We start from the raw sequence: 21,420 nt of genomic DNA, 5'->3' as shown, positions 1-21,420 counted from the left end.
CTATTGGCTGTTGTCTAGAGTACTAGAAGTCCAGATACTACAGAAAAATCCCAGAGCATATAGAAATCAACAATGTCAAACCACAATTTTTTATATTCCAAGTTGCAAGCGAGCAAACAACTGCCATACCATACCAAGGCTACTAACTGACAAGATGAAACTGAAACGAAATACTAGTTTAACCGAGGAGAGACGGTGACAAATCTGGATCTCAGCAGGTAGATTAGGACCTGATTAATCAAATAATTTATGGAGCAGAATCAATGCCATTAAAAAACTATTTTTTTTCTACCAGATTGATGGCTGACAGTGACTTGCCATGTCATGATGCCAACATCAGCGCTCCCCGTGGTTTGTAGCCGTGTTTAATTTTAGGGCGTAAAGTTTTGTCACGTTGAGTGTTACATAAGGTGTTTAATGTGGTGTTTGTATACTAATAAAAAAATAAATTATAGAATTCGTCAGTAATTTGTGAGACGAACTTATTAAGCTTAATTAATCCGTTATTAGCACATGTGTAATTGTAGCACTAAATTGTCAAATCATGAACTAATTAGGTTCAAAAGATTCGTCTCACAAATTAGTCATTAACTATATATTTAGTTATTTTTAGTCTATATTTAATGCTGATGAGATAGGAAATAAACTTTACTTATAGGGCCTTAGTTACATGTCCGGTGCTCCGGTCCACAGCCATGTCATAAGCAGCCAGCAGCCAGGCAAGAAGTTAGCTGCAAGAAGCGCAAAACTTCTCCTTTGCTCTCTCTCTCTCTCTCTCTCTCATCTTCTTCCTCCGTTCTTCTCCTTGTCTGTAAGTAGTGGCAAACTTGCAATCATTCATAACGGAAGGCAGGGGTTCTTTGTCATAATTCTGGACCGAATTCGTGGGTGGGGCGCCCCACCTGCCTGCCTGCCTCCGCTGCTCGCAGTGCCTAGACATCTGCTGCTCCTGCTCCTGGCTCCTGGCAGTATTTCTTGCCTTCTTTTGCTCCGCTCGGTTGGGTATTGCTGCTGCTGCTTCCTCCAGTCTCCACCTCAACTCCTCGTCTTCCTCCTACTCGCGCAGCTCTCGTGCTTCGCCCGTTCGGGGACGGTCGTGGCGCCAGCGGCGTCAAAATTCGATTTCCGGTGAGCTTTTCGGAGGAAAGGTTGGTTTTTTTTTGTTGGGATTACTCGTGGCTAGAGCAAACAGTGGCCCATTTCTGCTTCTTGATTTCGGTCCGTGCTGTGAGGTTCGTGTGATTTGTCGCGCTTCACTGTCGGACCGAGGATTCCATTTTCGTTTCTTGGCTGGAAGGCTTGGTGATTGCAAACACCAAGAATCGAATGCATGGACCGGTGCCGATGACGAGATTCGAGTCTGGATTTTGAGTGTGGGATCAAGCACCTGTGGAGTCTGAATACCGGTTCCTAGCACACGATTTCACATTCGAGGAACTGTCACTGAGGGGAAAAGAGGTCAATGACATCGCAGTCAGAAAGTGAGCTGACAAACCGGGGAAGCATGTGGGAGCTAGATCAGAACCTTGATCAACCCATGGATGAGGAGGCGGGCAGGCTGAAGAATATGTACAGAGAAAAGGTCTGGCATTTCTCTCTTTTCAGTCTTTTTCATGTTGATTTTGTTTTTGTTGCCAAGACGGCAAGACTTGAATTTTCCTCAATACTTGCAGTCTTGCAGACTTGCAGTAGATGTAACTTTAGTGTCTTCATGCACAATCCATCTCATTGTGCATGTGCAGTCCGTTCTCTGAAAACATCTAGATTCTGGAATAAATGCACCATTTCAACACCACTGCATTTTTTACTGCACAACATGTATTCTTTCCAACTGTAGAGGATGATTGAAGAAACTTGGTTCGACTCCTGGGATCGTATTACCATCTTTCCTAAGGAGCCCTTTTGTTTTAAACAAGTCTATGATTCATTCTACCTCCAATGAAATCACTACGAGAAGAATCTCTGGTCCGAGGAAGAAGAATCCTAGCTTGTGATTTAAGTAAATAGGCTGCTAAATCAAGAATTTCTGTTGACTGTTGTTTCCTTTCATGCAGAAGTTCTCATCAGCTTTGTTACTACGGCTGGCATTTCAGAGCCTTGGAGTGGTCTTTGGTGACTTGGGCACGTCACCTTTATATGTGTTCTATAATATATTTCCTCATGGAATAGGCGAGGGTGAGGATGAGGATGTTATTGGAGCTCTTTCCTTGATTATTTACACCCTCACTCTCATACCACTTCTGAAGTATGTATTTGTTGTCTTGAGGGCAAATGACAATGGTCAAGGTAAGATGCTTGATCCTCACAGTCCTATTTTGTTTGAAAGGACGGCAAGAGTTTTGTGAAAAGTTAAGTTTCATTAGATGAGACGAAAAGAAAAAATACTAAGAACAAAGTACAAAAAACACCTTTTCCAATAGCACCTTCACTGCAGACAGACAACAATGTGCAACTAAGTTTTTATTTAAAGGAATTTTCTAACCAACCCCTTAAGATCTGCATGCCGTAAAAAGTGAATTACTACCAGCAATACTTCTCAAAGAACTAAATTTGTACACATTAGAAAATAGAGATTTTACGGTACTTTGGAATTATGATAGCACATCAACTTTGACATATCACACCTCTTGAATTTGTTAGAAGAATACTTTTCTTTTCTTCAGAGATGCCAGGGTGCTAAAGTGCATTTCTATAATGATTAAATTTTTGACCTGAGAGATTTTTGCTGCTGCTCAGTGTTTGCATAGTGTGTGACTCCTAAGGTGACAACATGTTGCACTTTCTTGCAGGTGGTACATTTGCTCTTTATTCCCTATTATGCCGTCATGCAAAGATCAACACCATACCTAATCAACACAGGACCGATGAGGAATTGACGACATATAGTCGGCAAACCTATGAAGAGAATTCAGTTGCAGCAAAAATAAAGAGATGGATAGAGTCACATGCCTATAAGAGAAACATTCTTCTTATTCTCGTTTTAATTGGTACTTGTACAGCAATTGGAGATGGAATCCTTACACCTGCTATATCTGGTACTCATCGTCACTTTTTTTTAAGATGCTAAGCATCACATTGTTTTTTTGACTAAATCTGATGGTTTTTAGGATGTGACTTATGGTTTTGTGGTTTCTGTAGTTCTTTCTGCATCAGGTGGCATTAAGGTCCAGAATCAGAACATGAGTACCGGTATGTATTTCCCATTTTATATTATTTTTTGTGTACTGCAACTTATTGATTTTTTATTCAAAGATATTGTAAGCAAACCAAAGCTTGTTCTTGCAACAGTGGAAGGAAATTAGTGTAGTGCATATCTGTTTCTGTTGATGTTTGCATCGCAATCTCATCACACATCAGTCCTTTTCGGTTTTACTACAGCAGTTCCAAAGTCCCAATCTATCTTTTTAATAATTTGACAAGTAAAACTGATATTGCTTTCCTCTGCATCTTGCAGATATTGTTGTGCTTGTCGCTGTGGTCATCTTAATCGGATTATTTAGCATGCAACACTATGGAACAGATAAAGTGGGATGGCTCTTTGCACCAATAGTTCTCCTCTGGTTCATCCTAATTGGAAGCGTCGGAGTTATAAACATACACAAGTATGATAGCTCTGTGTTAAAAGCATACAACCCAATATATATATACCGGTTTTTCCAACGGAGAAGGAATTCTGACATCTGGACGTCTCTGGGAGGAATCATGCTTAGCATCACGGGCCAGAGTTGGATCGCTTTGTTTTTCTTTTCATTTTTTCTGGGGGGGGGGGGGGGGGGGGGGGGGGGGGGGGGGTTTAAAATATAGCTTGCTTATGTTTCAGCGGCTCTAGTACATCCAATATCCATTGTAGCATGAAAAACATTCTTTTTCTGTGCAGGAACTGAAGCGTTATTTGCTGATCTCTGTCACTTTCCTGTGTTGGCAATTCAGGTAAAAGCCTTAAGTATCAAGTAGCCATATGCGAATTTAGTTGCGTGTTTGCTAAAGTGAAGGTATATTTGCAGATTGCTTTCACCTTGATTGTGTTTCCATGCCTTCTACTGGCGTACACAGGGCAGGCTGCCTACATAATTTCCAACAAAACACATGTGGCTGACGCCTTCTACCGATCAATTCCAGGTCCCCCTCATCTACGACATCATACAATCCTATTCACAACTAATTTTAAGGCACCCCCTCATCTGCTAGGTGCACACTGGCATAGTGCATAACGCATTATTGATAGTGCCTATTGTCACTGTGTACTGGTGCTTTTCTGTAATTTGGTGGTGATAGTGATATGTTTGATCATTGCAGATGCCATATACTGGCCAGCCTTCGTCATAGCAACTGCTGCAGCAATTGTTGCAAGTCAAGCCACCATATCCGCAACCTACTCAATCATAAAGCAAGCTCTTGCACTTGGTTGCTTCCCCCGTGTGAAGATAGTCCACACCTCGAAGAAATTCCTTGGACAGATTTACATCCCTGACATCAACTGGATCCTTCTGGTTCTCTGCATTGCTGTAACTGCTGGATTCAAGAACCAAAGCCAGATAGGAAATGCATATGGTAAGGTTTCCTTTTCCTCTGAGAACCAAAATATATCGTTTTCTCTCTGAAATGAGAACAAACAGGTGGTGCTGAACTTTCATGACATGACCTGCACTGCATAATGCATCAGACAACACTTAACCATCATCTTTCATATTGAATGGATGAATGAGCAGGTACTGCAGTGGTTATAGTTATGCTAGTTACGACATTCCTGATGGTGCCAATAATGCTGCTGGTATGGAAGAGCCACTGGATCCTCGTGGTCACCTTCATCGTGCTCTCTCTCATGGTGGAGGTTCCCTACTTCGTGGCGTGCATCCTGAAGATCGATCAGGGCGGCTGGGTCCCGCTCGTCGTGGCGACTGCCTTCTTCGTCATCATGTACGTGTGGCATTTCTGCACGGTGAAGCGGTACGAGTTCGAGATGCACAGCAAGGTGTCCATGGCGTGGATCCTGGGGCTGGGCCCGAGCCTGGGCCTGGTGAGGGTCCCGGGGATCGGCTTCGTGTACACGGAGCTGGCGAGCGGCGTGCCGCACATCTTCTCCCACTTCATCACCAACCTCCCCGCGATCCACTCGGTGGTGGTGTTCGTCTGCGTCAAGTACCTCCCCGTGTACACGGTGCCGACGGAGGAGCGGTTCCTGGTGCGGAGGATCGGGCCCAAGAACTTCCACATGTTCCGGTGCGTGGCGAGGTACGGCTACAAGGACCTGCACAAGAGGGACGAGGACTTCGAGAGGATGCTGTTCGACTGCGTCCTCTTCTTCGTCCGGCTGGAGAGCATGATGGAGGGCTACTCCGACTCGGACGAGTTCAGCGTGCCGGAGCAGGCGCCCGGCTCCGGCCGCGCGGCGTTCCTGGGCGAGCGGGCCTGCGCGACCATGTGCTCCAACGGGGAGCTGAGCTTCTCGTCGCAGGACTCGATCGTGCCCACCGCGCAGTCGCCCCTGCCGCCGAGGGGGCTGCGGCTGCAGCTGCAGTGCTCAGCGTCGGCGTCGGCCGTGGGGCAGGCCAGCGGCGGCGACACGGTGGGCGACGAGCTGGAGTTCCTGAACCGGTGCAAGGACGCCGGCGTGGTGCACATCCTCGGGAACACCATCGTGCGCGCGCGCCGGGACTCGGGCGTCGTGAAGAAGCTCGCCGTCGACTACATGTACGCCTTCATGAGGAGGGTGTGCAGGGAGAACAGCGTCATCTTCAACGTGCCCCATGAGAGTCTGCTCAATGTCGGGCAGATATACTATATCTGAATATCTGATGAGAGGGAGAGACTTCTCAGATCAAATCCTTGTAGTATTTTTTTTTGTTCCCGGGTAGGATGGACATTATTGTCTTGGATCTTGTACGTACAGAATAAAGCAGTGAGCTCCAGACCTCCGGTAGTGACAAGGCGACTGCCGTGCGCGGGAAAATGCCGCCGTGGCGTCTCCGACGGCGACCGGCGTTTGGGACACGGACTGCGACGGCGACAGCACGAGCACGTGCTCCGTCGAATGAAGTTACATCCGGGGCTTTACAGTTACACGTGTGCCTGCGACTCGTCGGTGGCGCCGGTTGTCCTCCAGCAGCGCCCGCCGCCTCAGTACGTCCAGCGCACGGGCGCATGGGCAGACCGGACGTCGTCAAGTGGCGAGGGTGCGGGCGGACAATGCGGCCAGACAGACTCCGAGCACGAGGACGAGGACGGAGGGTGGAGAGCGACTGGGGGTGCCGCTTCACCACTCGCTGCGGATCTCCGGCAAATCCACGTCGCCTTCGACATCGACGACGACGGCGGACGGGGAAAGTCATGTACATGAGAGGTACCAAACAGAGGGGAGGAGGGCATGGGGCAGGGTACACACCGAGGGCAAACCGAAGTCGCAGAGCGCTCGGAGGCCCGTTGGCCCATCTTCTTGGGCCGTCAGCCGTCATCGAGCGGCGAGTCCGACGGTGGTGTAGCGGTGTAGGTGTGTAGGCTGTGCGCGCTTGCGCCGGCGGCACGATCAGTCGGGCCGGGCAAAATGGGAGTCTGTTTACAATACTGCGCAATCTGCTGACCTGTTACGGGCTTGTTTGGTTAGCTCTAATCGAGAATTGGAAGAGGATTGTAGGGGATTTTATCTCCTACCAGCCAAAAATCTTTCTCAATCCTCTCGGATTAGAGACTAACCGAACAAATCTTACGTAATTTTTTTGAACCAAGACACCTATGAGACTGTTGGTTTCAAAAGTTTAGTGAGATGCTATTAATCAGCCTGTTCGCTGATTGGTTTCTGAGCTGATAAACTCGACGGGTGCTGATTTGTTATGAGAGAAAAACACAGTATTATAGCTGATAAGCTCTGGCTGAAACCAACAAGCGAACAGGCTAATTGTATGCATATAGCGTGAGAGTGAGTGAGAGAGATTAAAGCTAGCCGCGAGCGAGCGAGCTCCACCCTAGGGGCTACGCCTAGTGTGGTGGGTGTGGTGGCAGGACGGGGCAAGGAGGTGAACAAGGTGGGCAGGCATGGGGACGGTGGTGGATGGGTTGGGGGATCCAGAAACGGTTACAAAACACCTTAAGGATGAAGCATAGACACAAAGAAGAATATGGAAGAAACTGACATGTGGACCCCACCAGTGACTGTCTAATGGATAGAGAATAGTGATTATATATTATTCCTTTAAAGCAAACACAGAATATGAATATATTCTTATCCTCTCGATCAAACACAGAGATAAAAACCATCTAAATCTTAAGGTTAAACCAAACATAGCCTAAGTTGACCCTGTTATTACTGAGAACCCATTAAGCCGACTCTCTGTTGTTAGCAAGACGCTTTTGATCTACCGAAATTTCGACATTTTACTACGTGTATAATAAAAATTCTGATATACCCCTTTTGGTCACATTTAGATTTAGATCCCACTTGGCTGGAGACCAACTTTCTTAGAGTTTCTTTCTTTTGGAACGCAGAAATTTTCCATGGATTATGTTAAAAAATTCATGAAATTCGTTTATTTTTAAGGAAAACTTATAAATAGAAAAAAGTCCCCGCATTCCGAAGCGTAGAAGACCTATTTGTTCTAACGCTTTTGAAGGCAGCCGTTCTTTCCTGTACCCTGCACCTGCCTTTTCTCCCGTTTCCCCTCGGTGCGCCGCCGCCACGCCCAGCAGACAGCGCAGCTATGCCGCTCCACCTGCTCTCGTCCCCGGCCGCCGCCGCCAAGCTCGCCGCAGGCCTGCGCGCGGCGCCTCTCCGCCGCTGCCACAGCTTCGCCCCGCCGCTGCGACACACGGTACTCCGCGCTGCCGCCCTTGCTGCTACTTCCCTGCATGCTTTCTTCCCTCCCCCGTTGCTCGCTTCGGGATTTTAACAACTTTCTAGTGAGCGTTCTGCTGGTTTCCTGCAGGACCGCGTGGCCCTGGCGTCGTCCCTCTCGGTGGCGGCGCGGTCTGCCAGCCCCGCCGTGGCAGCGGCGCAGACCGAGCTCAGCGGTAAGCAAAGCATTTATTTTCTTTGTTCATGCGCTCTCCTGTTTGTCGTAGAGCTGTATGGGTAAAAGATTGCCTTTTGTGTCGCGTGATTGAATAAATCTTATGGGGATGATTTCGTCTAGTCGCTTATCTCTAATATCCTAGATTGGATGCTTTCAGTCACAACTAATTTCACTTTTCTGGCAATTGAATTCATTAAGGGATCAGTTATGTTTATGAATATATCTATGCTCTAATTGCCCACAAATTGTGCGTGTTTTCTTTGATCCCCGTTATTTCCTAACTCACTATAACTCACTGTGGGAGACTTAATTTGGGTTTATTAACTATCCTACAGTTTCAGGAAAGAAACAAGTATTGATATCTCTTTCGAACAAAACAGACTTGGCTTATCTTGGCAACGGTCTTCAGGGCTTGGGGTAAGAAGCATCACGTGTTTCCTGAATTTTTTCGCCAGGGTATTTTAGGTATACCTTGGATAAATTCCTACTTGTAGATGATATATGTTACCCATGTAATAGTACTTTAAAAAAAGGTGCAAGCTCGAGGGTAAAATTCTAACTCAGCAATGAAGTACTCCTATCTCATAAACAATGTTTTGTCCCCATAGGTATTCCATCGTCTCCACTGGTGGAACAGCATCCAGCCTGGAAGCCGCAGGAGTCAGTGTAACAAAAGTTGAAGAAATCACACATTTCCCTGAAATGGTATGAACACCTACAAAATGTGGTAATGAACATGATTCTTTGCTCGTGTTCACGTATTGTTTGCTTGTCTTGTTAGTTCAGCTTGATGGACGAGTGAAAACATTGCACCCAAGTGTACATGGTGGTATTCTTGCCAGGAGAGACCAGGAGCATCATTTGAAGGCACTAAAGGATCATGGAATTGGTGAAGTTTATTATTCCACTATTTAACATTGCTTATGACTTTTAATTGTTACATAACAAGGTTCAATCTTTCTGCTAACTTTGTAAGCCTACAAACTGTATATGAACTAAAAACTCTTTTCTTGGGGCACAGGGACATTTGATGTGGTTGTGGTTAATTTGTATCCCTTTTATGACAAAGTCACCTCTGGTAACATCTCTTTTGAGGATGGCATTGAAACTATTGATATTGGTGGGCCCACAATGATCAGAGCTGCAGCCAAGGTAACTATTTCTGGTCTTGGGACCATTTACCATGCAACTCTTACTACATGATTGCAGCTTTATTTTTGCATTTGGGACATAAACTGGTTGGCATACTTTAACTATGGATGACTCTGTTAAATTTATTGCTCTATGTTTTGACAGAACCATAAGGATGTTCTTATTGTGGTGGATCATAATGATTATCCTGCTTTACTGGAGTACCTTAAAGGAAATCAAGAGGATCAGCAGTTCCGCAGGATGTTGGCATGGAAAGCTTTCCAGCATGTCGCCTCTTACGATTCTGTTGTGTCAGAATGGTTCTGGAAGCAATCGAATAAAGGTACTGCTTCAGTAACAGGCTGAATAATTGAATTCATTATTGTAAATAGCTGGCTATTGGATTTAGTGGCAGCCTTCTCAAAACGCTGATAGTGTCGCTATAGTCTGCTATTTCCTGGTAGAGCCTGCTATTTCCTCACTAGTGGTTACTACACGGATTGAATTTTTTATATGGCTATTTGACTGCATGCATGTTATGTTTCGGTAGGAGAGATGTTTCCCCCAAGCTTTACTGTGCCACTTGAGCTGAAGTCTACACTCCGGTATGGCGAAAATCCTCATCAGAGTGCTGCGTTCTATACTGACAAGAGCCTTTCTCGTGTCGGTGCTGGTGGCATTGGCAATCTTATTCAACACCATGGAAAGGTAAGATTTGTATGGCTAGCTTCAGTTATTCAAGCAGCTAAGCAGTTGTAATACATTTAGAACAGCTAGGATGGTACAAAACTTAACAGACCCTAACTTGCTAGATACACTGCTTAGTCATCCAGTTACATACAATTGAACTGTAATGTGTATTCTAAAAATCCTGTTATATTGTATAACCTACTACATATCTTGAAGAAGCTTTGAATAAATAATATTCTTTTGCAGGAAATGTCTTACAACAACTACTTGGATGCGGATGCTGCGTGGAATTGCGTATCAGAGTTTGATAGTCCTACTTGTGTTGTGGTGAAGCACACAAATCCATGTGGCGTTGCTTCACGACAGGACATTCTTGAAGCTTACAGGTTAGCTGTAAAGGGAGATGCTGTCAGTGCATTTGGTGGGATAGTTGCATTCAACACGATAATTGACGAGGTATTCAGCATACTGCATCTTACTAACTCACTACTAATATCATTGGCCACTTCTATTTATATATGCTGCTATATGTTTAGGATCTTGCGAAGGAAATTCGTGAGTTCAGGAGTCCTACAGATGGTCAGACACGGATGTTCTATGAGATAGTGGTTGCTCCTGGCTATACAGACAAGGGTCTTGAGATTCTCCAAGGCAAGTCAAAGACGCTGAGAATACTCGAGGCGAAGAGAAGTGGAAAAGGGATGCTTTCACTTAGGCAGGTGAGTGGTGGGTGGTTGGCCCAGGAGTCTGATGATCTAACCCCTGAAGAGATCACCTTTACCACAAAGTCTGAGAGGTCTCCGCAAGAAAACGAGCTTGCCGATGCCAAATTTGCCTGGCTTTGCGCAAAACATGTCAAGAGCAATGCCATCGTGATAGCCAAGGTTTGTGATTTCCTCTCTGTTACAACAACAATTATCAAAGTAAATTTGCAAGCTAATATGCAGCACTTGTTTAATCACTGAAGCCACTAAATGGCCCCCACCTGATACTGTCTGTAGAACAACTGCATGCTGGGAATGGGCAGTGGTCAGCCGAACAGACGAGAGAGCGTCAGAATTGCCTTCAGGAAGGCAGGTGAAGAGGCCAAGGGAGCTGCATTGGCTAGCGACGCCTTCTTTCCTTTTGGTGAGAGGCAGCACAGTTCTTGTTTTCTATTCAATTCCCTTGATGAGGCTATTTGGTTCTTGGTTTGGTTTTCTAGCGAGTGACTTGGCCGTCAATTCCTGCAGCCTGGAACGACGCCGTTGAGGAGGCGTGCCAGAACGGCATCGGAATCATCGCTCAGCCTGGAGGCAGTAAGAAGGATGAAGACGCCATTGCGTGCTGCAACAAGTACGGTGTGTCGCTCGTCCTCACCGGTGTTAGGCACTTCAAGCATTAGTAGCCATGGACATGGCTGCTCATCTTAGCGTATTAGGGAGTTAGTGACAAATGAGCTCGGGAGTGGATATGTCATAATAATTAGAGCCAAAGCTCTTCTGTTTTCGTCACGGTACTGCAAATTTTGGATTCAGTAGGCGTAGGCTTTGCTGGGTGAGCTCGTGGGGAAGGTAAGGTTTCTCCTGGAGTCGAATAAGCTGATGGATGTATCGTTAGTGACAACTGAACCCAACCTAAGCTCGCAAGTTGCAATAGCACTAATTAGTACTGGATATTTGGATGTCTGAATGTTTCTAGATGTCTTCGGATATAGTACTGAAATATTTCTGAGTTTCTGGCAAACAAAACCATGACATTCCTGAAGAACTTGAAAATGTTTCACGGTGGATAGACAATGTTGTGCGGGCATGCGGCCTATGTTATGTTGACCCAAGCAGAGCGGTTGGGTTGACCTAAGTATGCGTGGCCCCAACCCCAATAAAATCCCTGCGGAATTGGAACGCAGGGCATACAGGAATTTCACAAAAATCTGTTTATTTTCACAGGACGAGTGAGATAATGGAAACAATGTTTGCTTGAACTTATTTAAAACTACTTTTCAGTCATAGAACAATATTTTTTTCTCACAACATTTTAGTATAATCATCAACATAAGTCAAATTTCAGCATAAGCGAACAGGCTAAATGTGACTGGTTGTTGGGTGCCAGCTGACACTAGAGCTCCTGGGCTCTTGCAACTTTGAGCTTGTTGTGTCATGTGTGGCCCATGTAGGCCCAAAGAGAAACAGAGCAACGGAGTGAAGTGAGGTTTATGCAGGCTGTATCGTCACTCGTCAGTGTCAGCGGACTGGCTTCACCAACGGCTAGAGTCCGAGTCTTCAGCGTCGCCAACGTCCAGCGCTAATCGCGCGCTCGCCGCGCACCAGCGCGTTCGCCTGCACGCCCGGTCTTCACGGCGCCCACGCTCCCGCGTAGTGCGCGCTGCCGCTCGCCTGTATAGCAGTGGCCGAAGGCCACCATTGTAACCTATATATGTACACCACTGTTGATCAATACAATTATCCAGTTGGTCATCTCCTTTCCAGTTCGTCGCCTTACTCGTGATAATAACGTTTCAGTCGAATTTGACCCTTCTGTTTTTTCCATCAAGGCTCTTCCTTCCAGGGCGGAGATGCTCCGATGTGAGAGCCATGGCGACCTCTATCCTCTCCGATCTTCACCACATCAAGCATTCAGTGCTTCATCGGAGACACTCTTGTGGCATTAGCGACTGGGGCACCCGGGGCACCCAGCCACTTCTCAGATTTTACAGTCTTTTTCCTTCCAATGTAATAAAGCTGATGCACACTCATGTTCTTCATGCCGTTTAGGCAAGCATACACGATTACCATTTACTGCATCTGCATCGCAAACATACTTTCCCTTTCAACTTGTTCACTCGGATGTTTGGACGTCTCCTGTTTTCAGTCATTCTGGTTATAAGTATTATGTCGTTTTTCTTGATGACTATACTCACTACCTTTGGACTATCCCTCTACGTAATAAATCTGATGTTTTTCATACCATCCGAGCTTTCATCGCTTACGTGCATACTCAATTCAACCTCCCCATACTTGCTTTCCAAACCGACAATGGCCGGGAGTATGACTCTACTGCCATGCGTCTCCTCCTCTCCTCTCTTGGCACTCAGCTCCGTCTATCTTGCCCATATACCTCCCAGCAGAACGGGAAAGCCGAGAGGATTCTTCGCACTATTAACGATTGTTTGCGTACCATGCCAATCCACAGTGTAGCTCCATTGGCGTTCTGGGCTGAAGCTCTTGCGACGGCCACGTACCTGATCAACCGACGGTCGTGCCGCGCCACTGCCTCCACAACGCCATATGCTATGCTGTTTGGAGTGGCGCCCAACTACGACGAGCTTCGCGTCTTCGGCTGCCGGTGCTTCCCCAACATGATCGCTACCTCCCCGCACAAACTCGCGCCGCGCTCCACGCCGTGCGTGTTCATTGGTTACCCTGCAGATCACCGCGGTTACCGATGCTACAACATCGCCACCGGCCGCGTCATCACGTCGCGGCATGTCGTGTTCAACGAGGGCGTCTTCCCCTTCCGCAATGACACAACTGGCACCACCGACCTGCCGCCTGACGCGCGCCCGCCGTCGCCCGACATCGACGACGACTCGACGCACCCAACGCCACCAGCGCCGTCTGCCCCGCACCTAGTGCACGAGCTACAACCTCACCCCACTCGTGCACGATCAGCACGACTGGGGCGTGCACCTACCGTAACAGTTGATGCAGGACCATCCACGCCACCGGGCTCTACCGGCTCCGTAGCTGCGCCACATACTTCCCCGCCAACGACAACGTCGTCCAGCGCTGCGTCGCCCGTCGCCGCACCGCCAAGGCATCCAATGATCACTCGAGCATAGGCTGGGATCTCCAAACCCAACCCGAAGTATGCATTGGCAACCACGGAGACCATCTCACCGATACCGCGGAGTGTGCGCGCTGCCGTCAAGGACCCTTGCTGGTACGCTGCGATGAAACATGAGTTTGATGCATTGCAGGCCAACAGAACCTGGACCCTCGTGCCTCGTCCTCCGGGAGCACGCGTCATCTCCGGCAAGTGGGTGTTCAAGCACAAATTGAACCCCGACGGCACCCTTGAGCGCTACAAGGCTCGATGGGTCGTACGTGGGTTCAATCAACGTCCCGGCATCGACTTCGGGGAGACCTTCTCGCACGTGATCAAACCTACAACCATACGCACCGTGCTCACCATCGTCGCCACCAACAATTGGCCGGCTCATCAGCTCGATGTCTCCAACGCCTTCCTCCACGGCAACCTTCAGGAACGCGTCTACAGCCAACAACCGACTGGCTTCGTCAACCCTGCACGGCCCGACAACGTCTGCTTGCTGTCCCGTTCGCTCTACGGCCTACGGCAAGCTCCGCGTGCGTGGTTCAACCGCTTTGTCGAGCACGTCACCTCCCTAGGCTTTGTACAGTCGAGGGCCAACACGTCCCTCTTCGTGTACAACTGGAACGGCGCCGCGTCACTCATGTCCCCAGCGCACGGCAGCTGGCGGACATCTTCACAAAGGGACTGCCTTCGGCGCTCTTCTTCGACTTCAGGAACAGTCTCTCCATCACGAATGGCGATGTCCAAACTGAGGGGGGTGTCAGTGGACTGGCTTCACCAACGGCTAGAGTCCGAGTCTTCAGCGTCGCCAACGTCCAACGCTAATCGCGCGCTCGCCGCGCACCAGCGCGTTCGCCTGCGCGCCCGGTCTTCACAGCGCCCACGCTCCCGGGTAGTGCGCGCTGCCGCTCGCCTGTATAGCAGTGGCCGAAGGCCACCATTGTAACCTATATATGTACACCACTGTTGATCAATACAATTATCCAGTTGGTCATCTCCTTTCTACAGTCAGGACTTCAAAAAGGGGCCCACCCCTCAGCGTGTTCATCGCCGGCCGCCCCGCTGTGTTCACCTGAGATGCTATCGCCGCCTGCCCGCCTCCATGGGCCATGGCCACGAGCCCACGACCGTCTCCCGCAGTGCGCTCGGCCCCTCTACCTCCGTTGCCGCCGCTTCCCCATGGAGAAAACCACGGCGGAGCAGTGTGAGGATGGCATCTCCCATAGCAGTCAGCTCATCCTAACCTTTTTTACCCAAAGCTCATCGTAACTTTAGGTAGAAAAGATTTTTTTTTAACCAAGCTCATCCTAACTTTAGGTAGAAAAAGAAACGGTCTGATGAGCTCCTCTGAACGCCATTGTAAGGTTGAAATTGAAAGCAACAAGAAGGCTGCAGGCAAGGTTTGAGAAAGTTTGTGGGAAGCGTGTTTACCTCTATGGATGCCGCGTGTGTTAATATAAGGCAGAAAGAGCCTCTGCCGTGGCATACAATCGTGATCCGAGATTTGTTGAGAGAGCATCCTTGATTACAGGGATAGCAACAGTCTAAATCTAGAAGGACACAGTCTACCAAAAATCTCGGTCAGGTTTGTTACAATGTGACTTGCACGTATGGCACACATGGACACACATGTATCTATCTATCTGTTTCACACCCTTCCTCAATCTTAACCGGGATTTCTGAGGTTGAGATTGTTCACATATTCATAATGCTTCCGGGTCATCAATGGCTTCGTGAATCCATCAGCTATCTGATCACCGGTGCTAACAAGTCTGATGTGAAGCTTCTTGTCTGCTACTCTTTCTCTAACAAAGTGATAATCTATCTCTATATGCTTCGTTCTTGCATGAAAAACAGGGTTAGCTGATAAGTAAGTTGCTCCAAGATTGTCGCACCATAATACTACAGCTGGTGGAGATCGTATGCCAAGTTCTTGTAACAAGGACTGAATCCAGATGATCTCGGCAGTAGCATTAGCCATTGCCTTGTACTCCGCTTTAGTGCTGGATCTAGCCATTGTAGGTTGTTTCCGTGCACTCCATGAGACCAAGTTCCTTCCAAGATAGATAGCAAAGCCACCTGTGGACTGTCTGTCATCAATGCATCCTGCCCAATCTGCATCAGAGAAACCACTAACAAGAGTCGACATGGATTTGGTGATTTTCAAGCCCATATGCAGAGTGTGCTTGATATATCTCAGTATTCTTTTGACTGCAATCCAATGATCTGTAGTAGGTGCATGAAGGAACTGACAAGCTTTGTTAATAGCAAATGAAATATCCGGTCTTGTAAGAGTGAGATACTACAATGCTCCTACCACACTCCTATACCTGGTCACATCATCAACACTAAGGGGAGTCCCTACATAAGCTGATAGCTTCTCTGTAGTTGTCATTGGAGTACTGCACGGTTTGCAATTCAACATTCCTGTCCTTCTAAGCATATCATTACTGTATTTTCCTTGTGACAAAAGAATGCCATCTTTCATATGTGATACCTCAATACCAAGGAAATAATGAAGCTCACCCAAGTCTTTTAATGCAAACTTAGACTTGAGCGCCTGAAGTAGCCTTGATGTCCCTCTGGAGCTGAGCTAGCAACTATGATGTCATCAACATAGACAAGAACATACATGGTCAGTTCTGCCTTCTTAAATATAAAGAGTGATGTATCACCTCTAGATGGCTTAAAACTGAGTTGTTGAAGCTTCACACTCAGCCGAGAGTACCAGGCACAGGGTGCCTGTTTTAGCCCATACAATGCTTTCTCTAACTTACACACATAGTGGGGAAGATTCTTATCTTGATACCCAGGAGGCTGTCGCATATAAACTTCTTCCTCTAGAATGCCATGAAGAAACGCATTCTTCACATCCAACTGCCTTAAACTCCAACCACGAGACACAGCAACAGATAATACAAGTCGAATGGTTGCAGATTTAACAACTGGACTAAATGATTCTTCATAGTCAAGACCATACCTCTGCTTGAAACCTTTGGTGACTAGACGGGCTTTGTAGCGCTCTATAGAGCCATCGGCATTTTTCTTGATTTTATAGACCCACTTGCAGTCAATTACATTTCGTCCTGGAACCTGTGAAACAAGACGCCAAGTCTTGTTGCTTTGCAAGGCCATGAATTCTTCATCCATTGCTCTCTTCCAATTTGGATTCCCCAAAGCTTCATCTAGATTGTTAGGCTCACCTGTAGTGGTGAGAAGGCCATACCTTACCGTGCCATCTTTAAATTGTTTGGGTTGCCGAATACCTGCTTGCAGACGCGTTCGTGGTCATAGGACAGCAGGGACTTCAGCACCACGTATAGCATCATGCACTCCAGGTGTAGGCGCGGCCTCAGGATCAGCAGCCACACTCGACCCACCTGTATCAACCTCGTGAGAAGTGGACGATGAACCGGATCCGGAGACCCCGTGTGTGGCGCGCGATGAAGGGACGGGATTCTCAGAAGATGATCCCGGGACCGTTGCCCCCCCCACGCGCGCCAGAGTCGGGCGCCGGTGGATCGGGTGCAGTAGTTGGGGGTGGCCGGACGGCGCTCTCGCCACGCGTTGAGTGCGCAGCGGCTGGCGTAGAATTAGAGGGCAATACGCCGGACTCTCCGAGCGGCAGACTGGCCGTATCAACTCCGGGATGTGTTGCTGTGTGGAGCTGAGGCAGGACACATGAAATACCGCCCTCTGCAGTAGGAGTGGCGGCTGATTGTTCCTGAAACACTCGATTAGCATTAGTAGCACCTGCAGATAGGACATCAGACACATGATCATGCATTGACACACCCCTGGAAGAGGGAATAAGCAGGGATTCACTGGTAAATCGGGCACCAGCATTAGAATGAAGCTTGGAGAACGGAAAAACATGCTCATCAAAGGTGACATCGCGAGATATATATATATGCGACCGGTGGGTATATCAAGGCACTTGAAGCCTTTATGAAGATTACTATACCCAAGAAAAACACATTGCTTCGAACGGAAAGCAAGTTTATGGGTATTATAGGGACGAAGATTTGGCCAACAGGAGCATGCCAAACGTGCGGAGCGAGTTATAATCAACTTGTTGCTGGAAAAGTTTGTTTAGAGGCATCATGTTGTTGATCACACGACTTGGAATCCTATTTATCAAATAGGTGGCTGCTAAGAAAGCTTGGTCCCAAAATTTTAATGACATGGAAGCTTGCGCCATTAAAGAGAGGCCAACTTCGACTATGTGTCGATGTTTGCGTTCAGCAGATCCGTTCTGCTGATGAGTGTGAGGGCAAGAGACATGATGAGCTATGCCAATCTTGCTAAAAAAGGAATTTAGGCGCTCATACTCCCCTCCCCAATCAGATTGGATGGCTAGGATTTTTGTGTTGAGTTGCCGTTCAGCAAGTTGTTGAAACTCATGAAATTTATCAAACACCTTAGACTTGTGTTTAAGAAGATAAATCCAGGTGAATTTACTATAGTCATCAATAAAGCTCACATAATACTTATAATTCCCAAAAGAATCAATGGCATGCCCCCATACATCCGAATGAACAAGTTCTAACGGAGACATAGATTTACTCAACGATCTTTGATAGGGCAATTGATGGCTCTTGGCCATTTGACAAGAATCACAGACTATGGTTTCTCTCGAGTACGAGGAACAAGACAATTTATTGCTACTGAGTACTTGCTGAACGACCTCAAAAGAAGGATGGCCTAGGCGATTGTGCCACATCTCTAGGGATGGCGAACTACTGGATGCAGCAAAGGCTTGTTTATTTTTGAAGGCAGCCGCAGGCATAGGGTAGAGTCCTCCTCTACACGTTCCTTCCAGCAGAGTTTTCTTCGTGATGCGATCCTTAATAAGAAAGAAATTTGGATGAAACTCAAGATAAGCATTGTTATCCGCAGCTAGTTTATGGACAGATACAAGGTTTTTAGCAGCACTAGGAACATGTAGCACATTTTTAAGATGAATTTTTCTTCCAGGCGCATGACAGATGACATGACCAATGTGTTCAATGTCCATACCTGATCCATTTGCCGTGTGAACTTGATCACCACCATGATAGCGGTCACGGATCACCATCTTGTCCATCTCGCCTGTGACATGATCGGAGGCGCCAGTATCTGTGTACCAGTTTGAATCTACACCATACTCACCATAATTGGCGACGTTGGCGCTCTTGTCTTCAGGGACAAAGTTCTCATCAAAACGGTACCAGCATTCGGATGCTGTGTGGACTCCCACCTTCTTGCAGATCTGACACTGGACCTTCTGCTTGCCGGAGCTGGAGTTGTTGTTGAAGTTCCCGCGTCCACGCCCACCGTTATTGCCACGGCCGCGTGCACCGCGACCACGGGACATGCGCCCGCCTCCACGACCCCGTGAGGCCACGTTGGCGGAGAAGCTTGGCGAAGGGGATGACCCTTGGTAGAGATTCATGCGTTGTTCGAAGGCGAGCAGTTGCGACGTGAGCTCGGTGACGCTGATCGGCTCGACACGTCCCAGGGCGGCGGAGATGACTGGATTGTAGTCGAGGTCGAGGCCAGTAATGATGAAGGAGATGAATTCTTCATCATCAAGAGCTTTGCCTGCAGCTGCTAATTCATCAGCATACGCTTTCATCTTACCGACATATTCGTCGATGCTCATGGTCCCCTTCTTCGTGGTAGCCAGGGCAATACGCGTGTTCACCGCGCGTGCCCTGGTTTGTGACGCACAGAGCTCCTCCAGCGCCTTCCAGAGAGACGCCGAGGTGTCGCAGTGAGAGACCTGCTTCATCATCTCCTTGGAGAGCGAATTGACGATGTAGCCGAAAACTTGCTGGTCTTGCGCCAGCCAGGTTGCATAAGCCGGATTTGGCTCCATGACCTTGTTGGTGCCCTCGATCTCCTTGGCGGGGGCAGCTTTGGATCCATCGATCAGCCCAGTAAACTGGGCGCCGCGGATGGCAGGCAATACCTGCAGCTTCCATAGGGTATAGTTGGTCTTGGTCAATTTCTCCGTCACGGGATGGCCTAGCGCCGAGGACAGGAGACCACCCGCGACAGAGTTCGTCGCCATGGCGATTATTCTTGGCAGTGGATAGAGGTTGGCTCTGTTACCATGAGAAAGTTTGTGGGAAGCGTGTTTACCTCCGTGGAGGCCGCGTGTGTTAATATAAGGCAGAAAGAGCCTCTGCCGTGGCATACAATCGTGATCCGAGATTTGTTGAGAGAGCGTCCTTGATTACAGGGATAGCAACAGTCTAAATCTAGAAGGACGCAGTCTACCAAAAATCTCGGTCAGGTTTGTTACAACGTGACTTGCACGTATGGCACACACGCACACACATGTATCTATCTATCTGTTTCACAAGGTTTTGGTGCACACTGCAGGCTATGGAGATGCTTCCGACGCGTACGGAGTAGGCTTTTGTCTGGTGAGCTGCTGGCCTACTGTGCTGATCGTGCAGGGAACGTTTCTCCTTCAGCTGATAGCTAGGGTCCTTTTTTTTCGCGACCGGGTTGAGCCCATTTTCCAGTAAGAGGATTAGAGTTTCGAACCGTACACCACTGACATTGTTTTTGGCGAGGAGCCTCAAACACCGCCCCGAGAAAGGAACCTAGCTACTGAATTCACAAGATGGTGTTACATTGCAGTTGAGTTTTGCGACCAGAGGTGAGCTAACGCTGATAACAACGCGAACCTAGCCATCGCCCAGTCCTCTCCTTCCTTGATCGCCGCCTGCACCACAGTCTTTTGGTTACGGGATTGTCCACCGTACGGTGCGGCCAAGGAGCCACGTTACGCAAAATCGACTGTGCAGTTATTTCAGGAAGACGGCCGCGAGAGACACTGTTTTCCGCGGTGAGTGATGCAGAATCCGACTAAAAGCGAAACCAAACAGAGCCTAAAGTGCGACATTATTCGTTAGTGACAATTGTCCCAAGCGAAATTCTTGCAATTTATAATTTATTGCAGCTGAATACCTGAGGCTGGATGGGTGGAAAATTTCTAGATGTGTTTCAGATAGAAATACGTTGGTAGCTTAAATGAGCACTCAGGGCCTTGCTTGGTGTACTAAGAATCTGTCTAGCCCAGGCAAAGATTCCCAAGCGTTGGTTTTTGGTGGCCTAGGGTTGAGATGCTTGCCTGCCTGCAAACTTGCCTAGCTGGTAGCAAGCAAACAAGCCCTCGTAGCACTATGCTAGCTGCCAAAAACGTGTGATCTATGGTTTTCCATGTTTGCAGTAACTATAGATAGTCCTTTCGTCCCATAAAAAGAGTCATCCTCGCTTCATAAGAAGTCAATATTTTTTACTTTAACCAAATATATAAAAAACATTAATATTTATGGTACATAATTAGTTCCAGGGGCGGACACAGCGGTTGGGGGGGGGGGGGGGTGCTCAAGCCCTCCTACCCATTTCGCAGCAGTGGAACCCCTGTGGAGCATCTATGAGACTTAAGATCGAACAGCGGTGTTGTTCAGCCTCCCCTGAAATATTTTCTAGGTCCACCGCTGATTAGTTCATTAGATAGATCGTTGAATATATTTTTATAATAAACTTATTTGGTGATATAAATATTACTAATATACAAACCTAGTCAGACTTAGAATCGTTTGATCACAAGTCATATAGCGAGTCTTTTTATGGTATGGAGTAGTAGATAGATAAATTTAATGAATTAATGCAAAACTTCCATTTTCTAGATTCGTGCACATTTAATATAAATCAAACCTAGAGTCTCATATGCTATAAATAGAAGTGTCTAGAGAAGAATGGTGTACATGAGGATTACTAGGCA

The 21,420-nt window shown here is 47.5% G+C and overlaps 3 protein-coding genes and 1 non-coding gene across 5 annotated transcripts; 2 read left to right on the top strand and 2 right to left on the bottom strand.

Moving 5' to 3' along the window:
* The first annotated feature begins 696 nt into the window (after positions 1 to 696).
* Positions 697 to 5,874, top strand: LOC136491456 (probable potassium transporter 11). Its single transcript, XM_066487760.1, has 9 exons — positions 697 to 1,582; positions 2,055 to 2,286; positions 2,790 to 3,035; positions 3,139 to 3,189; positions 3,455 to 3,718; positions 3,878 to 3,930; positions 4,005 to 4,119; positions 4,297 to 4,551; positions 4,710 to 5,874. The coding sequence occupies exons 1-9, from the start codon at positions 1,463 to 1,465 to the stop codon at positions 5,786 to 5,788; spliced, it is 2,415 nt and encodes an 804-aa protein (XP_066343857.1). The 5' UTR covers positions 697 to 1,462; the 3' UTR covers positions 5,789 to 5,874.
* A 1,725-nt stretch (positions 5,875 to 7,599) lies between these two features.
* LOC136493716 (uncharacterized) lies at positions 7,600 to 11,487 on the top strand. 2 transcript variants are annotated; one of them, XM_066489843.1, is made up of 12 exons: positions 7,600 to 7,802; positions 7,917 to 8,001; positions 8,384 to 8,420; positions 8,612 to 8,708; positions 8,790 to 8,892; positions 9,025 to 9,155; positions 9,300 to 9,477; positions 9,685 to 9,842; positions 10,071 to 10,280; positions 10,361 to 10,708; positions 10,826 to 10,952; positions 11,057 to 11,487. In XM_066489843.1, the coding sequence occupies exons 1-12, from the start codon at positions 7,692 to 7,694 to the stop codon at positions 11,206 to 11,208; spliced, it is 1,737 nt and encodes a 578-aa protein (XP_066345940.1). In that variant the 5' UTR covers positions 7,600 to 7,691; the 3' UTR covers positions 11,209 to 11,487. The 2 variants fall into 2 exon arrangements, with proteins under 2 accessions (XP_066345940.1, XP_066345939.1); XM_066489842.1 differs by having other exon boundaries at positions 8,339 to 8,420.
* Positions 11,488 to 15,303: 3,816 nt separating this feature from the next.
* On the bottom strand, positions 15,304 to 19,692 carry LOC136492342 (uncharacterized). Its single transcript, XM_066488397.1, has 3 exons — positions 18,657 to 19,692; positions 17,328 to 17,390; positions 15,304 to 15,752 (listed from the first exon to the last, which is right to left on the bottom strand). The coding sequence occupies exons 1-3, from the start codon at positions 19,690 to 19,692 to the stop codon at positions 15,304 to 15,306; spliced, it is 1,548 nt and encodes a 515-aa protein (XP_066344494.1).
* On the bottom strand, positions 19,077 to 19,215 carry LOC136495061 (small nucleolar RNA Z247). The gene has a single exon (XR_010768849.1). It is a non-coding gene; the product is annotated as a small nucleolar RNA Z247 (small nucleolar RNA).
* Positions 19,693 to 21,420: the final 1,728 nt, after the last annotated feature.

This window comes from Miscanthus floridulus, chromosome 11 (assembly GCF_019320115.1).
Source record: "Miscanthus floridulus cultivar M001 chromosome 11, ASM1932011v1, whole genome shotgun sequence".
Classification (NCBI taxonomy): Eukaryota; Viridiplantae; Streptophyta; class Magnoliopsida; order Poales; family Poaceae; genus Miscanthus; species Miscanthus floridulus.
Note: the sequence above shows the minus strand (reverse complement) of the source record. Positions and strands in the feature narration are given on the sequence as shown.